The 14,668-nt window shown below is 34.3% G+C and overlaps 1 protein-coding gene across 1 annotated transcript in view; it reads left to right on the forward strand.

Annotated features, from left to right (window-relative positions):
- The window catches only part of LOC148304969 (scavenger receptor class B member 1-like), a 77,912-nt gene that overhangs the window by 34,115 nt on the left and 29,129 nt on the right, over positions 1-14,668 (forward strand). Inside the window, exons 4-5 of the mRNA XM_088267451.1 lie at positions 1,116-1,276; positions 3,264-3,408. Coding sequence (XP_088123577.1) covers positions 1,116-1,276; positions 3,264-3,408 — 306 coding nt within the window. The remainder of the gene's footprint in view (positions 1-1,115; positions 1,277-3,263; positions 3,409-14,668) is intronic.

A 14,668-nucleotide genomic window follows, 5' to 3' on the forward strand; every position in this document is an offset into this window, starting at 1 on the left:
ATGATAAGCGGTGTTGCAAAAGCCGTAGCTAGATTTCAGAGTCACTTGGACGTTAGTCAATTAATAAAAAACCCACACTCACACATTCCCCTCATAAATTTGTTTTAAAATTCTTTCTTCACTCATTCGAGCCACACGCCCAAACCATCTCAACACTCCTTTCTTGATTTGATGGATAATGCTTATCTCAGCCTTATCTCTTTCCTTATATCACCATTCCAACATTTATCATACGACTGTTACCGCACATTCTCACAAGTGATCGTATTTCGACTGCATTCAGTTTACTTTCCTCCTTCTTTTGCCAACTCCACGCTTCACTTCCATATATTACGTTTGCAAAATGTAATAGTTCGTTGGTTGAAAATCTTAAATCACCTAAATTCATCCACCGATTGCTCTGAAATTTTGACATAACGTTGCATCTCGCGCGATTTTATGACATGATTTTTTTAAACACCTTTTTCCAAAACCCATGGTAGCAGCGTGTTTCTTGACAGCCACTGAAATATCGTACGCCTACAGGCATTGTGAAATGATACATACTTGTTTTAGAAATGTGTGATTTGTATTTTATTTGTTTTATGGACACAGCTTAGTACATATTTTTTTGACATCTCAACAAAGATGAAGAAGAATATGGAACTCTGGGCATTGACGGAGCTTACGACAATCATAGGCTGGTTAAAGTGACCACTTTGCATACGTGTAAATACCAATTCTACCCATGGTTGACAACCACACTACTCAAATTCTTGAAACTTCTATATATATGAATTTCGAGACATTGTACATGAATCACTAGAATTTTGACTGGAGACATCTATTGGTGAGATGAATAAGCTTTTTAATTGAGCAAAAACTCTTATATTAGTGTGTGAAGTCCGAATCCTGGATTATAGTCACATATGTAGTGAGAAATGCCAGAAAATTTCCTTTTCATTTTATTACTATTATTTTTAGCTTATAATTTGACCAGATAATTTATTTACAACATTTTGAGTGTGTCCAAATACTCATTGACAAATCTGGATTATTTCCTATTTTAGGAGTTATTTTTCGTATTTTTCTTGACATCTCAACATATCTTAATTATTTTAATGTTTTTTTTTTAGAAAATAACGTTCGGTCCCGGTGGGGAGATATACGAGATGTGGAGGAAGCCGGAAGTGGACTTGTACCTCAAGATCTACCTGTTCAACGTCACCAACGCGGAGGAGTTCATGCGCGGAGATGCGCCCATCAAGCTGCAGCAGGTCGGACCCTACGTCTACAGGTAACGTGCCGACGGACTTTTTAACGCAATATTCATATAGGAAGTCTTCATTTTTTTCTCCAACGTATTTCGACAAGCGATTTACCATCGTCAGGGATTTATCATTAAAAAAATTAGTTCAAAACAACGATTTATTCTCAATATTATTAATATTAAAAGCATTAATTGAAGCCACAGTACGTGTGTCGCACAAACAGCGTCTGTCCAACACACCGCTATACTGTGTATAGGTGTGGCTGTGACTTCTCCGCTCCGTCGCTCTCAGGGTCGTAAATCCCGAAAGTTATGAGCTGGGTAGAGATGCGCAGGTCCGTGTAGTCGATTCGTAGTCCAGTAGGTGTAGCGATGGTCAAGTCCCAGAAGATTCCGAAGTCGAATTAGTGGCGAAGGGTCGGTGAGGATCAAAGTGAAACGAAGAACTCGGTGTGAGTGGAATGATTTATTCATACAATGGCATAGATATTTATTCGCTCATCTGGTCCGTTACAGTGCGGTTAAAAAGGGCAAAATGTAAAGGAAGTAAATGAACATTTTTAATTAATAAATATTTAAAGCATTTAGTATGTGGTTAGTCATTTTTACTTTTCATATTATTTTTGACATCTCAACATGGATAAAGAAGAATGTGGAAGTCTGGGTATTTTCGGGGCTTACGACCGTCATAGGTTGTAACAAATTTATAATGTAATTGTAGTTAGAAATAGGACCAGATGAAGACCGAGAAGATGCATTCATGTAGAAGAGGCAAAGATTGTTTGCATTGACAGGGGTGGAAAGATTGATATAAATATAGAAAGGAGAGCGAATGCAGGGAACACAGTGAATGGTGCACAGAAATTAGCTACATCAAATAAAAGCCTATCGAAATCTTTAAGACCAATGTATGAAAAACGATGTATATAGTGTGGTTTAAGTGATCACTTTACACACGTGTAACATTCGCCCATTCTACCCATTATCGACTACCACACTACTCAAATTCTTGGAAGTTCTATATATATGAACCAATTTCAAAACATTATTCTCGGATCACTAGAACTTCACTAGAGACATCTATTAGTGAGGCGAAAAGAAGCTTCTCATTGAGCAGAAACTCTTTTATTATTATGTGAGGTCCGAATCCTGGATTATAATCACACACATGAAAAACGCCAGAAAATATCATTTTCATTTTTATTATTTAAGCACATAAATGCACAGACTTCCAATGGGTAGAATGTATGTAGTCTGTATTATGAGATGTTCGAATGGTGAAATAAGGCAAATTCAAGGCATTATCCATAAAATTAAGAAAGATACTAGGACTGCCTCGAGATGTGAGGGGGCATGCGTTTCTCTATCTCTCCTTTAAGATTGACTAACTCCTTACTGGCTCCATCCCAACGACGTTGTAGTCTGCTGGAGTCAGCTCTTCTCTTCTTCAGGTTGTAGGTCCTTCTATCATGGACAATGTCACCTAAGTCAAGCCTTCGAATCATGTTATTATCTTTCTGAATCAACATCCATGAATTCTTCGATCTTCACTTAGATGTCTTTCGAGGAAGATCCATGGCGATTGCCTGGTTCACAATATGATCAGGTTCTCTGCGTCCTATGTACCCATACCACCTCCAATTGCCTTTCCCCTACCTTACTATTGATGCCTGTTACAGCCAGGCTTACACGAATGCATGGGCTCTGTATTTTGTCTCTAAGAGACACTCCAGGTGACCACCTAAGCATTCGCATTTCAGCAGTTTTTAGTTGCCTAGAGTACGTATTATACATCGTCCTGCATTTAAGAGGCATATATGTAGATTAAAATTTTAGTAATGTGGTGTTCAATCATTGGTAGAATGATGAACGTTACAAGTCGAGTTATCTTTCTGTACCATTCGTTAATTTTTTTTGGCCTTACTGCTAGATGTCTTTTGGGGAAGAAATATGCCAAGAGTTTATAATAAGCTTAAAAAAATATGTGAATTTGATTATTTTTTTATGTTTAAAGAGAGTTGTTGGAGCACGGAAACGTGACGTTCAACGCGAATGGCACCCTCAGCAGCACTCCCTTCCACCCGCTGCAGTGGGTGCCAGAGATGTCTCATCCACATCAAGAAGACGACATCTTGGTGCTGCCCAACATCGCTATGCTGGTGAGTGCCAACCACATACCATCCACTGCTTTATTTCTCTTCTCCGTTCGATTGCTGCTTGCAGACAGTTTTTACCCCCCACAGCGACTATGTCATCGGACTCTCTGTCTATGGGGTCTTCCGACACCTTTTTTGTGCTCCCAAGGTCTTCATCGTAAAATTCTTGGGGTCTTGCGGAAGAAATAGTATGAAATTAAAATATTTTTGTATTTAATAAAAACACAAATTTCTCTTAAAAATAATAAGTACTAAAAAATAATAAATATGTATATACAATATATACCTTGTGGAGAGGACTAAAACTAGTTTACGGTGTGACAAGCCTAAAAAAACTAAATTTATGTGTTCGTTAGGATGTTTTATTCTCATTAAAAGAAAGAAAAAAAACATAAAGGAATTTTACATCCTTAATGGGAAAAGTTGATTTTTGATTTCAGAGGTTCTCAAACATTTTCAAGATTCAATTATTAAATATATAATATGTACGCACCTGCAACCGACCAGTCAAGCTGTATCAGCAAGGATTCCACTACTTGGCCTGTATGAGAAGGATATATATATATATATATATATATATATATATATATATATATATATATATATATATATATATATATATATATGTATATATATATATATATATATATATATATATATATATATATATATATAGTATAGATTTATATACATATATAATGTAGTAGGCCCTCTATATGACATCTATTGAAGTAAACAAAAAAAGAAATAAAAATATACGCAGGTGTTAAGCGTTTTTTTCGATAAACAACTTTTTACCAAATAAATAACATCTACATTTTCGTCGTAAATTATTGTGAAACCCATTATTCAAATATTTTTTATACGCGATTTTATTTTTACCCGTCTTTCCAGTTTGACATTGTCACCGTACGCACGTGGACATGTGCGCATATATGCATACGTAATCCACACACGCCTTCCCAAACCGTGGGACGCCAGCTCAAAAACAAAATCATCTCATCAACCATTATTTATTTCGTTGAATTGTGATCCCGTGGTTAGTGTCGCGGACTCACGAGTCAGAATTTTCGAGTTCGTATGCACTCTACCACAAATTGATACCTATTTTTATAAATGCACATATCGCTCACTCCTTTCAAGAACGTCATAAGTCAAAAATCGTCAATTTTCAGTTGTGCATGTTTTCGGAATGCCCAGAAAATGTACTATATCCCAGCAAAAGCGGCATATTTTTAACTTAATATTTACCCGTTACAGAGCAGAAAGTGTTGTTTTTGCATTTTGGAGAAAATGTATTGTTTAATTATTTTTTTAAATATACCAAATATTTTTCAAGTGGAGAAAAAACCTTCAGGTTTTACCTAAAAAGATCTGTTGCACAGTAAAAAGTTCAGTAAGTGGCTTGATATTTATTTTGAATACATTGTATTATATTTTTAAAAGTTCAAAAAGCGGCTTAATATTTATTTTTAATATTTATTTTTAAGAATTTAAAATTAAATGTCTAAGTTACTGTAAGGAAATGTAAATATATAAAGAGGATGTAAATGTATATAATAGTTTATATTAGTTTTAATATAAGCTAACTTAAGAAATAAATAAAAAATAAAATAAAATATAATGTTCACATACTGAGAACCGTCTAAAAATATGATTATTTTTTTAAATTTTGATTATAATTTCAACAGTTATTTTGTGAAGTGAAACATGGAGTTTGCAAAAGAAGGATGAAGGTAGACTGAATGCAGTCGAAATGCGATCTCTCAGAAAAATGTGCGACAAAACGATGTATGATAGATGTGCGAATAGTGAAATAAGGAGGGAATGCAAAGCGATAAGCATTATCGATAATATTAAGAAAGGTGTGTTGAGATGGTTTGGACATGTAAAACGAATGAGTGAGGAAAGAACGGTAAAAAAAAATATGAGGCGAATGTAATTGGAAAAAGGAGCAGAGGAAGACCGAGAAAAACATGGCAAGATCAGGTATGCCAAATACTTGAAAGTGGTAAGGTCGTAATAATCGACGGGAATGTATGAATAAATGCATGAACGTAGAAGAGGCGAAGAATGTTTGCAAAGACAGAGTGGTGTGGCGTTCTTTTCTCTCTGCCTACCTCTGCGGGGATGGTTAGTTAGTTAGTTAGTTATTTTATTTACAACATTTTGAGTGTGTCCAAATACTTGTTCACAAATACTTTTTTTTCCTTCACATACAGAGCAAGTTGTGGTATTCTTGCTGATACAGCTTGACTGGTGCGCTTGAAAGTACATGCATATATTTAATAATTAAATCTCGAAAATGTTTGAGAACCTTTGAAATCAAAAATCACTTTTCCCATTAAGGATGTAAAATTCCTTTGTAGTTTTTTCCTTCTTTTGATAACAATAAACATCCCAACAGACACATAAATTGTCTTTTAGGCTTACGTCACACCGTTAATTGATTTTAAGTTTTTATATTTTTTAAAAAAGTATCAAAAGTTGTTTTCTAGAGATATACAAATTCAAATTTCCTGAAATAAGTTGATGGTGACACCCGCCGTGTGGCATGTTGAGCCATATTGTTGAAATCACAACTCTCTCACATTGATACCATTCAACTGAGGAAGAATCATGGTTCATGGTCAGTAATCATGGTTCTATAGCTCTCACCATTGACCGTTACATTCTGGCCGGCATAGTCTTAAAAAAATATACGCCATTGATTCCAACTGTCCATAAAGCACACCATAACTGAAAGATTTAAATGTTGGAGCTAGAACGAATAATTTGACCTGTTACCTTTTGTACGCTGGCGATGCTGTTCTTATTGCCGATAGCAGAGAAGACCTGCAGGCGTTGGCGACATGTATGTACATGGTGTGGTATGTATGAAGAGACAGATTGGTGTGGCGTTGCTCTGCCTACCCCTGCGGGGGAAGCGGCATGGTGGTTAGTTAGTTAGTTAGTTAGCAAAATAAATGACTTTTAATGGATTTTAAGGGCGTCCCGACTAAGGCTGGGTTCTCTTCACTCCAAATTCGGCAATTCCACTTATTGACATCGCCATTTACCCAAAAATGTGTCTGATCGGTGAACGAAATTTTGCGGTGAAAAAGAGGAGCAAGCAGAATATTGTTTTCGGCCACTCACCGAGCCTACGACGCGCATAATGGTCATTCAGTCTATTCATGGTGACTGGCCTGAATGAAGACGACCACCTGGAAGACCTCCAAATATATAAATCCTAAATATCCTACATGTAGAGTAACTAAAAACTGGTCCATTTGTTAAGTAGGCCTCCACGGAGACTGGGTCACTGCAGCGGCTGTTGCGTCATCCCCAAGAGTGCATAATCTCTTCGCGAGATGATATTACTTTCTCCGAGGTCAGAGATCCGGTTCCAAGGACCAGTTTCCACGCCAACTTACGCACGCAACATGTTGGTTCAATGTCTGACACCTATTCTGAAAATTATATGACAATATTGGATAATATTGTATTTTAACGACCCATATAATCAAAGATATATATCTTCTTCCTGGCTTCGTCCTACCTTATGGTCTTTGCAGACTGTTGGATCAGCTCTCCTCGTCCTCAGGTTGTAGGTCCTTCTATCATGGACAGCGTCACCTGGGTCATATTTTATTTATTTATTTTAAATTCTTTTGCATTATACAAACATGACATAAATTCAAATACATAATAAATAAAATATAAATACATGAAAACATCCCACAAAGGCATGGCCTGTGTGTGGGTCTACAATATAACTTAGGTCATAGTAAAGGCGATTCAGTTGGCTTGGCCATGTACTCCGCATGCCTCCTGAGAGCCTTATCAAGCTTGCCTCTTTTACAAGGCATCAGGTTCCCGACCACTGCTGACAATTCGTCGGCAGTTCTCGTCAGAACTTCGGGACGCGGATCTGACTTGGGAGGATGCGAGGGAACTGGCAGCCGACAGAAAAGCCTGGAGACAGTTTGTGGACTCCATATGCTCCAAATTAAAACTAGAATAAAAGTTTTAATATAAAATACAAAATACTTGACTATCAGAAACCAAAAATAAAATAAAAAAACAAAAAAATAATTTTAAAATAAATTAAAAACGCACAAACATAAAAAAAAGTAAAATGTTCTACATGAGTGATACGTCTACAAGAAAAACGAGCTTCAATCTTCAAATCGTGTTATCTCTCTGCAGCATCCATGAATTCTTTGGTCATCCTCTGGATGTCTTTTGAGGACATGTAAACTGAATATAATATAAATCCTGGTACATTAAAGGCAAGGAGATTTTTATTAGGCAACTAATAAATATTTATTATTAGATTAAAACCAATATTTTTAGCTTTTCCACTTTTTATTTGACCAGCGACCAGCGATTATATAAAGCTATTATAACTTTATATAAAATCGTGCTTTCAATACAAAAAAACCTTTATAAAAAATATTTTAATATCACACAATACTTAAATTCACTCAAATTAAATTAATTTCTCATAAAATTATATCAAATCATGGTTATCAACTCCTGCCTTCTTTTATATATAACATAACAATTTGTATAGCCTCCCACCAGTCTGATGATGTCGGTAACGATGAAACCCGGTCGCTGGTCAAATAAAAAAGTGGAAAAGCTAAAAATATTGGTTTTAATCTAATAATAAATTTAAAATGCAATTCCATCACGAAGTGTCAGTGAATAATATAAATCAACTAATAAATATTAATAATAATAAAAAAAAACATTAAAGAAGATCCGGACCACCCGGTATTATGGTATTATTCATGATTTTATAATTTCCCGTGTTGTCTTCGATACATTACTACCTTTTAATAATGATATTTTTAAATATACAAGGTATTTCTCCGTGTGACTGCAATAAATAGCTTTGTAGGCGGAAACTAGTTTAAAATTATAAATGTTGAAACATGGCAATGTATATATAAACTATCGTGTAATGAGGCATGTGAATGTGGAAGAAGCTTATAACGCTTTCAAAGACAGAGTAGTGGTGTGGCGTTCTATCCTCTCTTCCAGCCCCTGAGGGAAAAAGGCGTGAGGGTGTGATCATCATAATATCGTATCAAGGGCGCATAACATTAAACTTTCTCTCAATTATTTAATATAATTGAAAATATATGTATATATTTTACATCTCGACATGGCTGAATATGGAAGTCTGGATATTCACAGGGCTTATGACTAAAGTGACCATACGTCCCGTTTTGAACGGGACCGTCCCGTTTTTACATAGCCTGTCCCAATATAAAACAACTTTTTTTTTTCATTTTTATAAAATTTATTCCTCTTTTTTTCTTTATCAATTCCTTTCTTTTTAATAATACATAAAAACTATGAAAAAATACGTATTTTCTTGAATATCCATACTATAAGGTTAAAATTGGTAAATGTCCCGTTTTGGGGACAAAAATAAATGGTCAGTTTACTTATGACCTGTCATATGCAGGTTAAGTGATCACTTTACATACTGTAATATTGAACATTCTACCCATGATTGATAACCAGACTGCTTAGACTTTCGGAACTCCCAGATATATTGATCAATGTCATGACACGGTACGCTAGGTAGACGCTCGACTGTGAGACTGCGGGTTCGATTACCGTATTAAGTTTTTCAAATCTGACGTAATCATCTTTCTTTTACATTTTGTTCCTCTCTGTATTCGGCTGTCCAAACTCAAAACACAGTAAGGGACATTTTTTTTGCAGTACGTTTTTTTGCATTTTTGGACTAAGTAGATTCTACCTAGTCCAAAAATGCAAAAAAAACGTGCTACAAAAAAATGTCCCTTACTGTGTTTTAAGTATGGACAGCCGTATTATCCAAATAAATGTCTTTACGATACAATTTTTTATTAATCAATTTTCTCGTATTTTTAATTTTTTTTAAAAATATCATTTTTATTACGTATACCGTAAATAGCGCGATGACACCAACTTGACCTGTGCGATAATTTTTGATAAATTTATTAAATGTGAATTTATTACTACATACATTTTTTTTCTGTAGGCCATGAAGATAACATATCTGCGAAGAAAATGCAGGAACCGTTTTGTGCTTTAAAACGTAAATATTTCTTATTCATCTTCCTGGCTCCATCCCAACTTATCACCTTTGTAGACTGTTGTGGTCAGCTCTCCTCGTCCTCAGGCTGTAAATCCTTCTATCATGGACAATTTCACCTAGGCCATGCCTTCGAACCATGTTATCTTTCTGCAGCATCCTTGAATTGTTTGGACTTCCTCTAGAATTTTTTCGAAAATGATTCCCTGGTTGACATTATGATCAGGTTCTCTGCGTCCTTTGTGCCCATACCACCTCCAATTGCCTTTCCTCTACCTTACTATTGATGCCTGTTACAGCCAGGCTTCCACGAATGCGTGAACTCTTTATTCTGTCTCTAAGGGACACTTTAGCTGACCACCTAAGCATTCATGTACATTTTTTATTGATTCGGCATTAACTTCGTGGAATGGCATGTTCATTATATATTAAAAATTTAAACACTTAATGACCACTTACTAATATTATTTATTGATTCGGCATTAACTTTGTGGAATGACAGGATTATTTTATTAAATATACCACTTTAATGAGTTTTATTTATATATACGACTAGTTTCGAAAACGATAGATGTTTTCATCTTCTGGTACATATCAAAACATTTCATTTGTAGCCAGGCTACCACGAATGCGTGAACTCTTTATTTTGTCTCTAAGGGACACTCCAGCTGAGCACCTAAGCATTCGCATTTCAGCAGTTTCTAGTTGCCTAGAGTAGGTGATACGTACACCGTCCAGCATTCGGAGCCATAGAGGAGCATATATAATATATATGTATATGTATTAAATACATATATCACTCACTCCTTTCAAGAACGTCATTTTTCCGGAGAGCGTTTTTAAAGTTTAAAAATATAATACAATGTATTAAAATAAATCTCAAGCCACTTATTGGACTTTTTACTGTGCAACAGATCTTTTTAGGTATAACCTGAAGGTTTTTTCTCCATTTGAAAAATATTTAGTATGTTTAAAAAAATTATTAAACAATACCTTTGCTTCAAAATGAATAAACAACACTTTCTGCCCTGTAGCAGGTAAATATTAAGTTAAATGTATGGCTCTTTTGCTGGGATATAGTACATTTTCTGGGCATTCCGAAAACATGCACGACTGAAAATTAATGATTTTTTATTTATGACGTTCTTGAAAGGAGTGAGCGATATATTAATGGGTTTATTAGACTCCTTTTGTGTTTATTTAGTTATAATTTTAAATTACATTAACAAAATGTCTTCAATTGAAGAACGTGAAAAACAAATGATTATTTTCAAACAGCAAAAAACGTGCAGGATGTAGGACTACCTCGCATTATCCGGTGCCCATTAATCCGGTTCTATTAAAGATGAGTCAAAGTTGACTCATGACTCAATTTGATGAGTCAAATTGTTTTTATCTCAAATTTGCACATAAGAATTAAACGAAATTATAGTATTTTTAGACATCTCATCAAAGATGAAGAAGAATATGGAAGTCTGGGCATTTACGGGGCTAGTAAATTTATGGAGTTCTAGTGATTCAAGAACAATGTTTCAAAATTGGTGTATATATATGGAGAACTTACAAGAATTTGAGTAGTGTGGTTGTCAATAATGGGTAGAATTGGTGAATGTTACACGCGTGTAAAGTGATCACTTAAACCAGCCTATGACGGTCGTGCCCCGTAAATGCCCAGACTACCATATTCTTCTTCATATTTTCTTCATATGAACTTCATATTTATATATATATATATATATATATATATATATATATATATATATATATAAATATTTATATATATATATATATATATATATATATATATATATATATATATATATATATATATATATATATAAATATTTATATATATATATATATATATATATATATATATATATATATATATATATATATATATGTATATATATATATATATATATATATATATATATATATATAATATATATATATATGAGTAAAGTAATGTGAAAAAGATAATCCAGATTTTGTGAACAAGTATTAGGACACACTCAAAATGTTGTGAAATCATAGTAATTACGAACAAAATATGTATTCAATGTTTAAATGAAACACTGATTTTTTGAGTGTACTAAATTGTATTTAGCTCTTAAAAAACACATAAAAAATTACACAAAAATTACACTAGTGGCAATTGTTTTGCCGTTATGGCATTTTCAAACTACTGTAATGTTTGAATGGACAGAGGGTCCTCATAAAGCTATACAAATCTTACTTAGGTACTTAAAGTTAATTTTAAAACTTTGATTTTGAGACAGTTTTTATTCCTTGAGACAAATGTTGAAATAGCGAACGAATTAAACCTTAAATATATAAAAAATATATGTCGCTCACTCCTTTCAAGAACGTCATAAATAAAAAAACTTGATTTTTCAGGAGAATGTTTTTAAAGTTTCAAAATATAATACATTGTATGAATAATATATATCAAGCCCCTTATTGAACTTTTTACTATGCATAAATCTTTTTAGGTAAAACCTGAAGGCTTTTTCTCCATTTAAAAAATATTCAGTATATTTAAAAAAATAATGAAACAATACATTTTCTTCAAAATGCAAAAACAACACTTTCTGCCCTACAGGGCTACAGCGGGTAAATATTAAGTTAAAAATAAGCCTCTTTTGCTGGGATATACTACATTTTCTGGGCATTCCGAAAACATGCACAACTCTAAATTATCGATTTTTTATTCATGACGTTAATGCATACCCGCCAATTATTTCGTCTCTGCTTACCCATGCAGGGAACCGGCGTAATGTTTAGTTAGTTTAAGTGAAATAAAAGCTTAAGGGGGTATTTGCAAACGCACAATTCAGTTAGCGATCGACTGCGCGATAACGGGCACATTTTTTTTAGAATGTATATTGAATTTTTTTTTTTTTAATCCTTAATAATTGTTTCTTTTTAAAACCTTACATTTAGTTCGATGAAAATCTCATTATTTTAATACAAAAACGGCGTCTTAAGCGAAAGTCAATTACGCCAAATGTTACCTGGGTTTCAAATAAATCATGTTACGGGCTATCGAATATCCCGCCTTAAAAGCCAATTTCCCGACACAAATCGCCCGATATATTTGTTTTACCATTCTTTCCTCACTCATTCGTTCCACGTGTCCAAACCATGTCGACGAATGGATCGAGATTTAGGAAAGCCTGTGTAGTGTGTAGTCGTTAATTCAACTACCGATTATCCTCGCCTTGGTACATAATAATAATTACCTTTTCGTAAGGTCAATATTTCGATAATCTTGACCTTCAATTATTCCGACCGTTTAATGGGCTTTTAATTTGATTTAAATTGCCAGAAGCCATCTCGCACACTCGAAATGAGTAGCTACTTTTATATCAATTATATTTTAATATTAATACTAAAGTAATGCATACACGTATGGCGCCGTGGCGTAGTTGGGTAGACGCTCGACTCCGAAACTGGCATCGCGGGTTCAATCGCAAAATAAATTCAAGAAAGATTTATTTTCAATAGGTCTGTGTGTTTGTGATGAATTTTTCACATTTAACTTCCCTATCCTGACTATCCTACCTGCAGACAAGCTTTTAAAATAGACGCTTTATGGGTTAAAGAAAAAAACATATCGCTCACTCCTTTCAAGAACGTCATAAATCAAAAAACTTGATTTTTCAGGAGATTGTTTTTAATGTTTAAAAATATAACAAAATGTATTAAAAATAAATATCAAGCCACTTACTGAACTTTTTACTGTGCAACAGATCTTTTTAGGTAAAACCTGAAGGTTTATTCTCCATTTGAAAAATATTTAGTTTATTTAAGAAAATAACTAAACAATACCTTTCCTTCAAAATGCAAAAACAACATTTTCTGCCCTGTAGCGGGTAAATATTAAGTTAAAAATATGCCGCTTTTGCTGGGATATAGTACATTTTCTGAGCATTTCGAAAACATGCACAACTGAAAATTGATGATTTTTGATTTATGACGTTCTTGAAAGGAGTGAGCGATATGTCACGAATTACTGAAGAATGATGTGTTATGTGATATGTCTTTTCAGAATTTTGTTCTTCTACTTTCCAAAAAAAAACTTAAATTACAATTTGATAATAATAAGGAGGGCAAAGGAAGAAGGGAGTTTAGGGAAGGAGGTAGAGGGAGGAGGTTTGATGGACAGTTAGGGTTCTAATGATAGATAGTAATGTCTCGGACGTTTCTTAAAAGTTATTGGAGAAGGTGCATTTGTTTACGCGGAGAGGTAATTCATTCCATAGTCTGGCCGCTTGGACAGAGAAAGAATTGCTGAAGAATGACGTCTTATGTTATACATAGTATAGTTACAACATTTTGAGTGTGTCTAAATACTTGTTCACAAAAACTAGATTATCTCCAATTGCAGGAGTTATTTTCATATTACATTTTGACATCTCATCAAAGATGAAGAAGAATATGAAAGTCTGGGTTTTTACGGAGCTGACGACCATCATAGGCTGGTTTAAGTGATCACCTTTACACATGTGTAACATTCACTAATTCTACCCATTATTGACAACCACACTACTGAAATTTATAATAAATAAAACCCTTACCCGCACCCAAATGGTGCATAGGGCACTGCGTCATATAACGCAGTGTTATCTTGATCGTTTTTACATATGAAGGAAAGGTGATCAGCCCTCCGCTTCAGGTACCAGTCCAGAGTAATATTGAATAAATATTACAGTGGAAAATCACTTATATTTATTTGAACCCCCCTGGGAATCGAACCTGGGACCTACAGAACGGTAGCCGAGCGTGCTGACCATTACACTACGGAGGCAGACAAAATATGGAAGTTCTGTATACAGATGAACCAATTTAGAAACCTTGTTCTTGAATCACTAGAACTTCACTAGAGACATCTCGGCTGTCCAAACTTAAAACACACTGAGGGACATTTTGACTAAGTACAATCTACTTATTCCAAAAATGCAAAAAAACGTACTGAAAAATTTCCCTTACTGTGTTTTGAGTTTGGACAGCCGATCTATTATGTGTATTGGTGAGATGAAAAGAAGCTTTTTATTTAGCAGAAACTCTTTTATTAGTATGTGAGGTCCACAGTATGTCTTTTCACAATTTGGTTCTTGTACCTTCCTACGTGCGTGCTGATGTGTGTGTGTGTGTGTGTGTGTGTGTGTGTGTGTGACC

Source organism: Brachycentrus maculatus, unplaced genomic scaffold (genome assembly GCF_059751285.1).
Source record: "Brachycentrus maculatus isolate JH-2025_06_01 unplaced genomic scaffold, ASM5975128v1 h1tg000295l, whole genome shotgun sequence".
NCBI classification, from domain to species: Eukaryota; Metazoa; Arthropoda; class Insecta; order Trichoptera; family Brachycentridae; genus Brachycentrus; species Brachycentrus maculatus.